Source organism: Rattus rattus, chromosome 5 (assembly GCF_011064425.1).
Source record: "Rattus rattus isolate New Zealand chromosome 5, Rrattus_CSIRO_v1, whole genome shotgun sequence".
Lineage (NCBI taxonomy): Eukaryota > Metazoa > Chordata > Mammalia > Rodentia > Muridae > Rattus > Rattus rattus.
In genome coordinates this window covers 67,918,107-67,933,789 of record NC_046158.1, presented here as the reverse complement: position 1 = coordinate 67,933,789, position 15,683 = coordinate 67,918,107, and the positions used below count along the sequence as shown (strand labels likewise).

Here is a 15,683-nt window from a genome sequence, read left to right as displayed (position 1 = left end):
TGTGTGTGTGTGTGTTTCATTTCATTTTGTGAGGCCAGCCATACCTTGATTCCAGAACATAATTTAGGTGTTCCAAGTAACACCAAATAAATGACAAGAGAATATTTGTCATCATTTGAAGCCAATTGAATGTATTCAAGAGTGAACTTGAGGGAAATCTGAGTCATGGGTGCCTTTAAAGGAGTGAGATGCTGGCTAGACATGGCGTAGGGTATCTGGGGTGCTAGAATGCTTCTTGCCTTGCCAGGGCTGTCCTTAGAAGTTGCATAGACATAAACGATCATTTACCCATGCACACAAGACTTCTAACATACTCTCTATATGTTATATCTAAGGGATTTTATCCATTTTCATGTGCGTAGTATGCGTGTGTGTGAGTGCTTATGTGTGTACATATGAATGCACAAGGTTGAGATGAGGAATCATTCTTCATTGCTTTTCTACTGTATTCTTTTGAGTCAGGGTCTCTCAGTCAAACCTAGAGCTCACTGTTATGACCAGTCTTGTTAGCCATCTTGCTCCAGGGATCTCCTATCTCTAGTTTCTGATCCTGGGATTATGTGTAGGCTCCATGCCCACCTCGCATTTATATATATGCTTATTTGGCAAGGGCATTAACCATAGACAGGGCTATCTCAGCCTTGTAAAAAACCTTTTAAAAAAGACTCTGAACATGGCCAGACATAACACATAGTACTTTCATCATCACAGGCCCCTCTTCTATTACAACAACTCTGTGTACTTCCCTGGTTTCTATTCTATTCTGACTGCCATCAATAAAGACACACCTCTGACAGAGCTGGTGTGGTAGCAGGGAGCACCCTTCACCCCAGAATAAAGGAATCACCTAGCCCTAGAGTGATTATGACAGGGCATCTGGTCCCCTACATCCCACTGGCTCACCTGCATCTTGTTGTTTTCTTTGTAGGCACGATGGTTCTGGGAGGCATACTTCCAGTCCATTAAAGCCATCGCCCTGGCCACCCTACAGATCATCAATGACAGGATCTATCCATATGCAGCCATTTCCTATGAAGAGTGGAATGACCCTCCTGCTGTGGTAAGTGAGTTCCTGTGCTAGCCACATGAACCATTGGAATGGGAGAAAGGAATGTGTACAACCCAGGAAAAGGATAGTTGAATGCCACTGTCTCAGAAGAACATTGGGGGCTCCCAACTTATAAACACTAAATGTCATGAAAGGTCAGCTAAGTCCTGATATGGTAATACTGGGGGACTTCGGGACACCATTCTTTTCTTTAAACAGGTCTTTCAATCTAAATGCAGAGGAACAGTAGAGCTAACCCATACCATTGGATTAACAGATAGCTACAGACTGTGCCATCCAACAGATAACAGAGTACACATCTCAGCAGCCCATAGAACCTTCTCTACTGTCACATTAGGTGTCACTGAGCAAGCAAGCCTTAGCAGGTGCAGAAAGCTGAAGCAATTCTACCCTCTTAGACAACAGAACAGAACTAGAAATCAACAAGAGAAACCACAGAGAGTACATAAACACTTGCCAATTGAACAGTGTACTCCCTAGTTAACAGTGAGTTATTGAGGGGGTGAGGGAGGCAGATGAACGTTCTTACACTCGGATGAAAAGGTGGCATAGCCTACCAAGCTTCTGGGAAAGAGAGGGAGCCAGTCACAGCAGTTCATGGTCAAATTATGAAAAAGAAATAAATGGTCTAGTATGACAGCTCAGCAGTTAAGAGAGCTTCCAGAGGCACCAGTTCAATTCCCGAACCTAAACAGTAGCTCACAACCTTTGTAACTCCAGGCCCGGAGGATCTGACGCTCTCTTCTGGCCTCTACAGGCACCAGCGACCAGTAATATACCTAATAATTAGGAATACACCAGGTACACTTATTAATACACACGCATGCACACAGGCAAAATATGTATACATCTAAAGTAAAGTAAAATTTTTAAAAATCAGAGCAATCTTAAATAAATTACCTAATGGTGTCTAAAGGTTCTAGAAATACAAGAAGCAAACCTAAATGCACTGTGGCCGGATATCACAAAGATCAGGTTGGAAGGTAATTAACTAGAAAGTGGAAGAACAACTTCCAGAGTTGAAGAGCTGATTCTTCGAACAGATGAACAAGGTTGACAAAGCTCTGACCGAACTAGCAAAGGAAAGAACAGAGCAGCACCGACAGGTTAGAGACGAAGGGAGTTGTTACAGCAGAGTCCGTTGAAATCCGGAGAATCACTAGAGAATATTGTGGAAACTTTTCAAAAAGCTGAAAAATCTGCACATAGTGGATAGATCCCTAAGTATATATCACCCACTGAAATGAAATAGTCTAAGAATACAAAGACAAGTTAAACAGACCTGTAAGAAGCAGCATAATTGAGTAGCAATGAAGTCTTCCCAAGGGAAAGGCCAGGATGGGGCAGGTTCATTCCTACGTGCGAGCAAACCTTTAAGGAAGAGCTTACACGGAACTCACATTGTGCTATAAAATTGAAAATGAAGGAACACTGCCAAACATTCTGTGAAGCCAGCATTATCCTGATACCATACCAGATAAGCACCCAAAACTACAGACCGACTTCCATGGCTGGATAAAAAAAAATTTCAACAAAATACTTACAACCAAATTCAAGAGGACATTAATATCATATATCACAACAAACTTGGTTCCATCCCAGGGATACAAGGTTAGTTCAGCATTCACGAACAAACAAGTGTTACACATCAGATGAATAGACTTCAAGACAGAAACCACATGATCTTCTCAGTGAATAAGGGACAGGCATTTGACAAAGTTCAGATGGCTTCATGATAAAAGTCCTGAAGGAGATAGGACCAGAAAGAAGTTACCTCAGTATAGTAAAGGCAGAAGTAAAGTCAAGGCAAGTATAGTTTGGAGGCGAACAGCCAGCCAGCATTATGCCAAGCAGGCAGTATTTCCCCAGACCCTGAATGAGACCGGTGCCCACTCTTCACTCCTCCGCACTAGAGCTAAAGCAATAAGGCAAGACAGAAGTGAAAGGGACGCAGTAGGAAACTGTCCCCATTTGCTGACACCGTGGTCCTACTTAGAGTCTGTGGACACCAGAAAGCTCTTAGGTCACATAAATATTTTCAGCAAAGTGACAGGGCTCAAAATCAACCTAGAGAAATGAAAAGCTTTTCTGTCTCAGTGACTAACTTCTCAAGGTGAAACCAGGAGAAAAGTTTCTTTCACGATAGCTCCAGTCAGTCCCCTAACCAAGGAGGAGAAAGACCTCTATAGTACACTCTGAGGGTACTGATGGAAGAAGAGGACAGTAGGCGAGGGAACCATGTTGATACTCGTAGACTGAAGCATTACTTAAAGTAATCCAAAGACAATACAGTCCCCACAGAAATTCCAGAGTCAGGCTCCATACAACTAGAAAAAAGAAATAAGCTCCTGAAATTCTCATGGAAGCACAAAAAACACAGAGAGCCAAGAAAATCCCAAACACAAAAACTGGTGCCAGGCCTGTTACATGTATGTAGAACTTGATTTGAGATTACACTGCCGAGCCAATGGTGGAAAAGACAATGTGGTACTGGCACAAAGGGAGACGCACACACTAGTGCAATAGAGTACATGACCACTTACTTTTTTGATAACAGTGTCAAGACCACACAGCACACGAAAGACAGCCTCTTCAGCAAATGGAGGTACAGAGAGACATGGGAACAGGGGACTTGGGAGCCTCAAGGGCACTGTAGCAGGAAGAGGAAGAGGAAGCTTTTGAGAGGAAGGAGATGAAGCCTGAGGAGGACTGGGTCACAAAACACCCATAACTTAACTGAGGTGTCAGTGCTCTGTATAGATGTTGAGAAACCACCACAGCATTAACAGAGTAAGACATTTGGGATCAAAAAACAAGTGTGGAGGACTGGTGTGCATAATGATGGGACAGCATCGGAGACAACTTGAGGAACCCAGGAGAGGGTTAGTCCAGGTGGACTGGAGCCATGTCTGGGGAGCCAGAGACATCGTTTACTCTGAGGGGCTCTCTCAGTCTGGCTTCAGTTGCCTTCCTAGCTTCTCTCCTGATTGTTTTGAGGAGTTCAGTGCGCCTTTCTTTGCCATCAGCCCCTCTTCCCAGGGACTGCCATACATCCTTCCTCTACAAGGCCTTGCAGGTCCCCACACAGGAAGCACGACCTCTGAAAGTGTGGACTCTGTTTCTTCCCATTACCTAACACACATGGACGCATAATTTCCTCTGAGGTTTTAAGCAGTTGTAGGACTCACATGCCAGTATGATAGCCATTATTTTGGTCATCCCCCACATACCACCTGCTAAGAATGTAGGGAAGTGATAGATGTCCTCTGTAGTCTCACGGTGCATACATAACGCCTGGGGCCTGTGCTGGTCACATAATTGACAGGTTGTGTAAACAGGTGAGGACGTGGGCTTCACACTGCCGGTAAAGTCCCATGGGAGCCACGAGCCCCTCAGTGTGGAACCTAACTCCTGAACTAGCATATGGTGCAGGTTTGAGCAGAAGATTCTCACGTGTGCTCGTCTGTAGAATGCAAGCAAGTGCTACTCAGCAAACTGTCTGGGAATTAGGGACTTCACCTGTGTGTTTATCTAGAGCTCTAAGAATAAATGATTGGAGTTTCAGTTCTCTTTTTGCATATATAGACTAAGGGAAAATGTGAAAGTGTTTTTAGAATGGGTATGCTTGGAGTTTAAGGCAGAATGGTCAGAGAGGAACTTAGAGCTCGGTGAAGAACATGAGTGCATAAATCTAGGTGCATAACCAGAAATGCATTTGATAGTTTTCATTTGGTTCTTTCTTAAGTACCTGTTCAGGACACTTTGGTGTTCATCACCTCTGTAGTCAGACAGGTGATGAGTTCCTGATTTACAGCCCAGGGCTGCTCACTTCTGAGTCTTCGGTGGAAGCCGTAGGTGGGAGGCTGGGTAGCAATGATTCATGTGGAGTTGACTTCTCCCTCCCCTCAGGAATATTTAACTGACTCTAGATGAGATTACTCTGAGCCCGGCCTGCAGGGGAGTGTCTCCTCTAGATTCCAGCAAATTTACAATGTCAGACACCCGAGGTGGGAGTAGGTGTGGATTGTGGTCAGTAAATCAAGGATGCTCTGGGATGCTCAAAGGTGTGCTGCTGGCCTCCCGCCTGCTCTGTGCATGCTCAGACAGGGGAATGAGAGGTGAAAGCCGTATTTTGGATAGATACAGCTGTCTCCATTCAATATAGAAATGGCTGTGGCTCGTGGGTGACAGACATTGAGGGGTGGCCTCCTGGAGCATTTATCACCAGGTGCTTCACTGTTCTAATCAATAGGGTGAGGCCAGTCTCACTGTGTTCCACTCTCAGGGCCTTTGAGGGTTTGCTACAGAGAGCCTTGAGCACTATTTGGAAGTAGCATGTCTGCCTAGATTAGAGACTATACCTGGGAAAGGACTTCTCACTGAACTCAAGCTGGTTAAGAGGCAAATAGGAATGGAGAGAGAGAGAGAGAGAGAGAGAGAGAGAGAGAGAGAGAGAGAGAGAGAGAGAGAGAGAGAGAACGAACTCTCAGACAGTAAGGTGAGGACCAGGGATCAATCTCCTAAACTCCTGTGAAAAAGCCAGGTGTGGTGGCATATACCTATAATCCCAGAGCTGGGGTGTATCCCTGGCCTCCACACAAATGTGTGTGCAGGTATACTCCTGAACATTTCCTAGTGTTATTACTGATTAAAAGTTGAAAAAAATATGTCTAACCAAAAAAAAAAAAAGTCTAACACACACACACACACACACACACACACAAACACTAACACACAGGCACATCAAAAGTTGTTTTTAAAAAGAAAAAATACAGACCGGAAGGATGGCTTAGCATTTTAAGACCACTGGCTGTTCTTCTAGAGGTCCTGATTTCAATTCTCAGCAACCACATGTGGCACCATCTATGACTAAAGGCCCATGGGATCTGATGCCGCCTTCTAGTGTGCAGGTGTACATACAAAGTACTCAAACATAAAAAATAGATATACAGATATATGTGTGTATAATATATGCATGCGTTTATACATCATGAATTAATAAATGAGAGAAAGAAAGAGTGTATGTTTTATCCTGACTTTTCTTAGCTCACCCCAGAGCTCCCTGTATCTTTTACCTTTCCTATTTGTTTACCCATGATCTGTTTCTGTCTTTGTACTTGCCAGCCAAATGTTGTCATCTTTTCCCCAAACCCCCTGCCTCGATTGCTCGATATCCCTGCAACCATTTCTGGTATGGCCAGGCAGCCAGGTTTTTCCCAGACACCATTCTGGGTGCCTGCTCTCAGATATATGAGATGCAGAAGGACAGAGATGGAGACTGAGACAGGGACAGGGTATTATGCTGCATTTGGATCTCTAGCATGTGCTAATGAAACTGAATTGTGTCAATAACATTCTTTTTAAACATTAAAAGTAGTATCTTCTTAAAATTGTGAATTTCTTCATTATTTGTCTATAATGTGATTTTTATTCCATCTTATCAGTGTTGTGATTTTATTCACTCATTGATTAGATATTTTTTCAAGTTTTAATCAGCAACAACACTAGGAAAGTTTGCCTTCTCTTTTCCTGTCTGCATTTACTATGTCAGATATGCTGGCTAGTTTTATGTCAACCATTTTAGAAAAGAAAATACCCCATCTTGGCCTGTAGGCAAGCCTATTACATTTTCTTGATTAATGATTGATATGGGAGGGTCCAGCTCACCGTGGGTGGTGTCACCCCCTGGGCTGATGGTCCTGGGTGCAGGCTGAGCAGGCCATGAGGAGCAGGCCCTGAGCAGCATTCCTTCAGGGCCTCTGCCTCAGTTCCTGCCTTCAGTTCTTTCTCTGCCTTCCCTTCATGATAGACCACAACTGTAGCTGAAATAGACCTTTTCTTCTCTAAGTTGTTTGATCATGATGTTTTATCACAGCAGTGGATACCTTAAGACATTAGACCTGTAACACAGAAGAAAAATAGGCATTCTCATCCCAGCTATTGAAAATGAGGAGTTTGCGGGGGTAATGGGAGGGTGGTGGGGTGTGCTTAAAGTGTGTAACTGTATAAAACAAAAGCTTGTTCCAATGAAATCAGCTAGAGTGATCACTTACCTGCAGATAAACCAGGATTATTTAAGCATGGGTACTTCCTGCCAGCCTCTGGCCAAACCCAGAGTTTGGATATAGAAAGTGCCAGGGACTGTCTACACTCTGAAATGTTTCATGAGAGCTCCTGGCTGGTAGGTGCCAGCCGTGGGCTCAGTTGGGCAAATGTGGGGTACTTTAATACAGAGTCCTGCCCATCCATCCTGAGATCCAGCTTGGCTAGGGTGGGTGAATAGAACTCACATTTCTAACAGGTTCCCAGGCCGTAGGTCTAATGTATGATGATGCTGACCTAAGGACCATGTTTCCATGTGGAGTTTGACTCCACACCCCAGCTCGCTGACTAGAGGAGGCTTATCTCTCCTCACCTCGACCCTCCATTTGACCTTCAGGATTTAGGTTAGAAATATCCAGAGGCTGTTCATGCTATGTCTGTCACCGCTTTGCCTACAGCTGAAGGCAGCATACCTCAGCTGTCCAGATGGCTTTTGTTCACAATGGCTGTGGTCGTTCTGGAAAGATCACTTAACCGTAGATGTGAACAGGCAGTAATTACTCGGAAGCCCAGGAAGGAGGGTCAGATGCATGAAGTGGGAAAGACACCAGTTTAACAAATTGCCTAGTTCAACTCAGCACCACCCTTTAGCTTCTGGATTGTGTACAACACAACCTCTGGAATTCGAGGCCTGTTCTTTCCCTGAAGAGGCCTTCCAAGGTTGATTCTAGGATCCTTTCCCACCTACTACCTATATAAGACAAAATTACGTATGGAATTCAGAAACTTAGTTTGCATTTTAAGTAAATTCCTATATTGCTTTTAGAAGTATATCATGAATTAGGTAACCTTTGCATAAGTGGTCTAGTAGACTGCATTAAATTCTATACTTTTCTGTGAGGAGCTGCAGGGAAAAGCCAAAAGTCTGGGCTTTGGTCTATGGATAGGAAGATGCAAAAACTAAGGAGCTTGACTAGTTCTGGTCAGAGGGAGGATAGGAAGGCTCAGGCCCGAAGCCAGATTTAAATGGGGAAAATATATAGGAAATGTGAAAGGCAAACTTGGTGTGTGTCTGAGGTCATAACTGTGTCAATCAAATCTTCTGCAGTGGAAGAGCTCTTCCACTGTATAACAGACATCTGTGTGGCACCCCGACAGGGACACATCACCATGTGGGGTAGCACACAGAGCGGGACACATCCCCACTCCCTGCCTCTGTCGTTCCGTGGGCCCCAGCATTCATGAATCAGACCCTGCTGCCTCTTGACAGTGCTCAGCATGTGTGAAGGGAGCAAGTGGAATGATGTTTTAGAGTGCGTGGAGGCTTGGCCTGCAGCAGATGAGCAGGGGACGGGCTGGCTGCCCCAGCAATGCTGCCGTGCACGAGTTAGCAGGCATGAGCACAGCAGGCCCTTGGCCTTTGGGAGCCATGGCCAGGCTCCCTCCAGGTTGCCTCAGCAATCCCAGACCATAGTTTTAAGACTCTCCAAAGCAATATTTGAGATTGTCTCATAATCAGGTCATGATAGTTGTAGACTAGAAAAAGAAAATGGCCACATTGCAGAGTTTGATTGACACTTGATTTTTATCCCAGCCCCCTCCCTCTCTCTCTGCAGTATTTAATCATTTAAAAAAAACAATGCTGTTTCGCAGGTGCATGTACATAGTCACATAAGAAGCGGAGCCTGCTCTGGGGCAGCTGCTTTCAACTCTTCCCACCCCCTCTGCTTGTCTCCTGCTCCCATACAAAATGCTCTGGGCGGAATTTTAAAGTTTCTCCCAAAGAGACATCTTTTCCATTTTGTCCAGATTGGTGCTTTTTCTCCCATTCTCTCATTTCCCTGTGTCTTTTTGTGTGTATATGACCAGCACTAACATGTCACCACTTTTCATTAAAATGGCATTTACCTAGTGTGTAATTGGAGCTATGAGTAGTACTTAAGATCCTCTTTTCCTGGGAGTTGATGGCTATATCTTTGTTTTACTTTGTTTGGTTCTATTTCAAGTGCTTTTCACTAACCACTCTAGTTGAGATAGTAAACGGTCAGCTCAGGTAAGGCCAGGCTTCTTTCTCTGGCTTCCGAGCCCTGTCTCCTGCAATGTGATGTGTCCCTTTGGTCTCTGTATAGCTGTAGCCTGATCCCCTGCCTCTCTGGATTTCTCTTTCCTCTCTGCTTTGTGCTGTTTCCCGTTCCAGGGCCTAGTATCTTTCCTTTTCGGGTTTCTTCCTTCCAAAGAGCTGCCTAGGGCAGTGCACAGGAGAGGGAGATAATGCTCAGTCACCTTGGGTGTCTGGAAATGCACTTACTTCCCGTGTGGTGAGCGCTTGGACGCAGAATTGTGGTGGAGGCACATTTACTCAGAAGTTTGAATTGGTTGCTCTGTTGTCTCTCCTGGGCTTCCATGTAATCTCAGAAAGAGAAACATTTTGGTTCTTGGCTTTTAATATTAACTTTCCCCCATTCTTGGCAGCTTCTGTGTTCTAAAAATTTCAGGGTAATGCGTCCTCACATGAGCGTTTTTGCTGACAGTGCTGTTCCGAGCTCTTTCAAGCTAGAAATCCATGCCTTTCAGTGCAGAAGCATTTTCTTCTTGAATATCGTTTGTTGTTTTCTTCTTCTGTCCTGTTTCTGTGGCATCTGTCACCTAAATGGTAAATGTGTGGCATAACTCTGCTGCTTTTCTTTCCTGGTCTCATCTTTCTGTTCTCATTTCTGTGACATTTCCTTCCTTTATATTTTAACTTTTCTTTTGAGTAGAAACCAACAATTTTTTTTATTTCAAACTAATCTTTCATATTAGTTCTCATTTTAAGGATGCATATTTTCCATCTTTGAAAATATTGTTTGTGGTTGTATTTATTTATTCTTTCCTTTTTATTTCTTTTCTAAGATTTTATTTGCTCTTTTGTAGTAAAAGCTTTCTTTAAGCCCCTGGTCAGTGGTGGCATCGCTCTTGCGAGTGAGGCACGGAAAGCTGATTGGAAGGTCTGGGCTTGGACAAGCTTTGCCAGTGATGGGCTGCACTGAGTCAGGAAGGTGGGGACCCTGGCATTTGTCCAGATGTTGGTGTTAATGGTTATCTCTCTTAGACTGGTTTATTGCTCTGGGGAATTATCTTTGTGCCCCAGGTGAGGGTCAGAGAAGGGATGAGTAAGTGTGGGCCCCAAGCATTGGAAAGCTGAGTAAGGGAGGGAGACCGTCCTTTCCCTTCATTTTGTAGATGGTATCTTGCCCTGTGTATTAGTCAGGGTTCTCAAGAGTCATAGAACTAATGGAATAAATCCCCACCCCCACTCTCTCATCCAAGAATTTAGTAGTTGCTAGTAGTTGCTTTGTCCCACAAGGCTGGAGGCCTCAGCCAGTCTTCTTTATGTGCTGGAATCCGGAAAATGTAGGCTCCATTGCTCACGAAGAAGTGGGTGTGTTAGCTAGGCAAGGTCAAGCAGGCGAAAGCCAAAGCTTCCTTCTTTGTGTCCTCATACAGACTCCCAGAGAGGTATAGCCTACCCTATCAAAGGTGTAGCTTCCTGCCCTGAGATTTGGATTTAAGGCCTGTGTCTTCCTGCCTCCAAGGTTTGGACTGGACTAGAGTAGGTTCACCCACCTCAGACCAAGTAAGAAGTCTCTCACAGGTGTGACCTCCATTTTTGTATTGTAGTTCTTTACAGATATTCTTGGGAAGCAAAGAATTGATCGATTGATTTTGCTTTGCTATGTCCTTCATTATTAGTCAGACTTTTGTTTGCTCATTATTTCTTTTTGAGACTCACTATTGCTTAGGTTGGTCTTGGGCTCTTGGACATAAACGTTCCTTTTCTCAGACCCATGAGCCCTGGGATTGTGGGTGTTTGCCTCCTTGTCTGTCTAAAAATTCCATTTCTTTCTTTCTTTTTTTGTTTTATTGAGGCTAGGGGTTGAACCCAGGCCTTGTATGTCCTAGATCAATGTTATGCCCCTGAGCTGTATCCCCAGCATGTTTTTTTTTATTCTGACACAGTTCAGAATTGAAGTTTTTCAAAGTAGAAAGTTGTATATACCCCTTGCCTATATTCCTCCGGTGTTACCATTTTGTCACGGTTGCATTTCCCGTGTGTATGCACAGGTGTATTCCTGAACCTTCCACTGTGGCTCTCACCCTAGAAAGCTCTTTAACACAGTTCCTCATGTTGTGCTGACTCCAACCATGAAATTATTTTTATTTCTATCTCATTACTGTGATTTTGCTACTGTTATGAATTATACTATATCTGATATGCAGGATATCTGATATGTGACCCCTGTGAAAGAAAAGGTAGTTCCACCCATGGAGGTGTTTCAACCCACAGTTTGTCCTGGGGTTGTGGTGCTGGTGTGGCTCACAGGCTTCTTCCGGGTGTTTCCAGTGCCTCATTACGGTTTCCTCTCCTTCTGTGTCATGTGAGGGAAGTTGTGGCTCTCCCAACTGTAAATACCTTTACTTTCCAAGTCTGCACCCTTCGCTTTGAGCTCCGTGTGGGCTCCCATCTGAGTAGGCTGGCAGCACTTCCTGGCTTTGGAGGCTGTTTTCTCCTTTAACCCAAACCTCTCATCGTCAGTTATTTTGGAAGTTTTCTATTCACCTATTCTGAGTGGTATGCATTTATATTTTTCACTAGTTATCCCTTCTGGAGTCCTGGTAAATTCATGTGCAACTCTTTTTCTTCTGCCTTACCTTCTGTTCTTGTTTTTTGTTTCCTGGGTTTCCCACATTTCACATCTCTGTGAATATTTTCTGCCATTTTATCTATCCATTGTGATTTAAACCTCAGTGGTTATTTGTAGAAGTTCATTTTGGTTACTTTAACCAAATCTGTCTGCTTGGCCCTTATGTTAAGACAGTGTCTCACTATGTAGGTTAACCTTAAACTCCGAACTCAGCTGACTCCCTTTAGTGTCTTTTATGTCTTAAAGAATCTAAGACAGTTATTGTCTGCCTCTCCAGTTTTCCAGGCTCCTTATGAGGACTCATTGTCTCATGGGTCAATGTCTGTTGCTTTGGTTATATTATTTCCTTGAAGGCTTTGTAATTTTGGAGCAGGAGTTCATCTTTGATGAGGTGTGTGTGTGTGTGTGTGTGTGTGTGTGTGTGTGTGTGTATGAGTGTGTAAATTTTGACAACTTGGGCAGGGAGAGTATTTCCTAGGATTTTCCTTTTTCACTCTACTTCATTTCATTCATTTCTTTACGGTTAATGACTATTTAAGGAGTTAATGCTTCTTCAGGTTCTCTAGACACAACATAGAGATACATCACACTCCTACTTCAGCCCCTCAGGTGGAGTGTCTGTACCTTCACACAGACTGTTACATCCAAACCTGCGTGAAAGACTGCTTTCTCTAAACTTTCCCAAGGAGACCTCTGACAGCACCCAAGCTCAGGCCCAGAAAGAGGAGTGTATTATGTTGCTTGTGTCTCTTTGTAGGTGGCTTTTCCTGCTCCTCTTCCTTCCTTGATCACACAGGCTTTGTGTCCAAGACTCCTTTCCCTCTCTCCCTCCCTGGCCAGTTCAAAGGCACTGGCGCTGAGCATCACCATTGGGCCCCGCCATAGCCTCTGCCCTTCTGGTGCCACTGTGCCCAGCCAATGCCTTCCAGTCCCTGGGTCTCCACTTTGTTCCTGGCCTCTGGGCTTTCCTTTTTCCTGTGACCTCAGCTACAGGTTGAAAGGGAGTTTGACTGTGTTTTATCCTACATTTCTATGTGTTTTACAGCAAGAGGATTTTTGAAAAGAAATACCACCATGTGTTCAGCTTCCAAAAATTTGTCAGCCCCAGATCCATCGTTGTCTCCTTCGATGTTCCTTTTGCTTTGTGGGTCCATGCCTTCCTTCTTCCCCCAAGAAGAAACAGAGGAAAGCACAGTAGACAAAACATATGCCTTAGTGAAATTCCAGAGAATTAAGAAATGGCTGTGTTGTGGATGCTGTCCCTTCTACCTTACCAGCTCTCCCAGAGGGCTGCGTTCCTGTCCTCCCACAGCCATACAAAGACTCTGGTTTTCTTGGTTAAAACTGTGGTGGCCCTCTGAGCTCAAATGCCTGAGCTGTAATTTAATCGTTCCCAAGAGTGCCTGTGAAACCTTCCCACCTCACAGCCGACCTTGCTGATAGAGCAATGGGCTGCCAGCACACAAGTCTACATGCGTGTTCTTTCAAACTGCTAGAATTTTTCAAGCATGAGATAGTTAGGTGGGATTGCAAATTTGATTACCCTCTCATATGGGAAGTACTGGCTTAATAGTCTCAATTGCTGTCTTTGGACTACAGGTGAGCCTTGGTTCTTGGAATCAAGTGAGGCATGAGTACTTTCACGGAGGTTTTTCTTTCAGATATTGTCCGCATCCTCATGAACTCGAGGGTGATGATGGTGTGTTTATTCTAAAAATAATCTCAATCCTTTGTGCTACCCCCGTCGAACAGTGGAATTGCTATTTTTAATATATCAAATTGTAAACCAGTAAAATCAATGGTTGTGATTTTTGCCAATATCTCAAGCAGTCATATCATAGATATATTTAGTGAAATTTATTGCTTACAGACTGTTATAACTCATGAATTATTGAAAGTATCAACATCTGGAATCTTCTCTTTGCTCATTCCAAATTCTTTTAATATGGCTTATGTTGAGTGTTCACTGGCTTGTGTCCATCCCACTGATGGAGGCTACAGCCAGATGAGGTTCTTATAAATGATCGCCTTCCTTTCCAAGCACTAAGAAGACGAAATGTCAACTTTTTCCTCTACTACCTGAAAGGCAATCAGTGGCCACCCTTCCAGCTCTTCCTGACAGGAGTTTGGCACTGTAAACGGAGGGAGGGCATCTGGCCAAATGTAAAAGATTGAAGTGGCCAAGCCTCAGCTAATAGCAGCCTTTCCAAGAGGTAGTCAGGTGGGTTTAACCCTGAGCCTTCAGTAAGCTAAGTGCTACCCAGACATTTCTGAACTGTGTGTTAATCCCCCTACTGCTCGTGATCTGAGTGGCTCGGGGCAACTGAGGGACTCTCCCTCTGCAGCAGTTTGATATCTGTAGGGCTGGGCTTACGGGTGCTACAGAGGAGTGCTTCACAGTTAATTTCTGATTATTATTGGTGTCTGGACCTTCAAAGAAAAGGGCATTTTGGACTCAAACCTGAGTTCAAGAACATTCACTAGTTTGACCCAGTGTAGATTTCTTACCTCTTTGAAATTTACTGTCTTTATTTGTAAAGTGGGAATAGTGTAGGGTAATTCTTAAGTAGTATGATTATGAAAAATTGGAGGTATAATTTACAAGGAAGATTTTTGTAAATGGCACAGTGCTTAAGCAGTTGCTACTGTTCTGGCCCCGATGCGGCTGACCCTCAGCATCTGTGTGGAGGGCCCAGGATTCCCGTGGATACCAAGCCCACTGATGCTGAAGCCCCTAGTGTACAGTGGTGTGAGTGCACAGAATCTGTGCTCGTTCTCTTATAGACAGATCATCTCCAGATTGCTCCTAATGCCTGAGTCTCTGTATGTGCTTTGTGAACATCAGTTTTACTTTATTGCTCAGGGAATAAGAGCAAGAAAGGAAAGTCTCTACACGTTCCTTACAGAATTAGCGTTTCTCTCAAGTGTTTTCAATCCACACTTGGTTGAATCTTTGTATGCAAGAACCACAGATATAGATGTCAGGGTGTATAGTGCTTTATCATATGGAAACAGGAATCTACAATGGGATGGGACTCTGTGTAGAGCGGGACATTACATTACCCAGGTGACTGTCTTAACTATTTCTGTTGTGCGATCCTTTCACCCAACAGGAGCGCTCTGCTAACTGGGTTCTGACTGGTGAAGGGAGTGAGGCTTTCAGGACCTTCCTCTGGGCTAGGGTGCAGTTCAGTAGCAGAACCCCTGCCTAGAGTGCAGAAGCCCTGGGTGTGATCGCAGCACCACAGAATCACCAGCATCTTAATGATGGACCACCTCACCTTTTTGGTGACAAAACAGGGGTCTGAAGAACTGTAGCCTGTCCTGTGTAGAAGTTCTCTGTTTCCATCATTTCAACTGTTATATAATTACTGCCAAATTTTCATAGAGAATTATTTCAGTAAACTTACACACAGAGTTGGCCCTCAAATTAAACAAGGCACATGGTAGTGCATGACTAACTTGACCGTGTGAATGTAGAAAGATTTCTCCCAACTGAGTAATAGACTACCAGAGAAGTACTGTGGTCAGTTTTAAGTAGTTGTTGAGCTGGCATGAAAGGAAGCTGAGCCCCGAAACAGATTGGCCCTTGCTGCCCTGGAAGGATGGGGCATAGCAAGCGTCACTGTGGAAATCCAGAATCGTTAGTGATGCAAAGATTCATCATGACCAAAATGTGAAGTGGGGGCATCAGGAGCAGGATTTGTCACCTGTGACCCATCCAGACCAGGACATGGAGAGCTGGTCTGTGACCTGAAACCTCCCTAGACTGGCTCAGTGCTGAGACCTGTGCTCACAAACCACCCCTCCCCAAGTAGGCTGTGGGCCAGGTTCACACCGCAGGGCTGGTCCAGGTACGCTCTGAGAGGGAACTGGGTACAGCATGC

At 44.3% G+C, this 15,683-nt stretch overlaps 1 protein-coding gene across 1 annotated transcript in view; it reads left to right on the top strand.

Moving 5' to 3' along the window:
• Window positions 1–15,683, top strand: part of Ext2 (exostosin glycosyltransferase 2) — a 134,267-nt gene that overhangs the window by 68,220 nt on the left and 50,364 nt on the right. Inside the window, exon 8 of the mRNA XM_032903764.1 lies at window positions 929–1,060. Within this exon, the coding sequence (XP_032759655.1) occupies window positions 929–1,060 (132 nt within the window). The remainder of the gene's footprint in view (window positions 1–928; window positions 1,061–15,683) is intronic.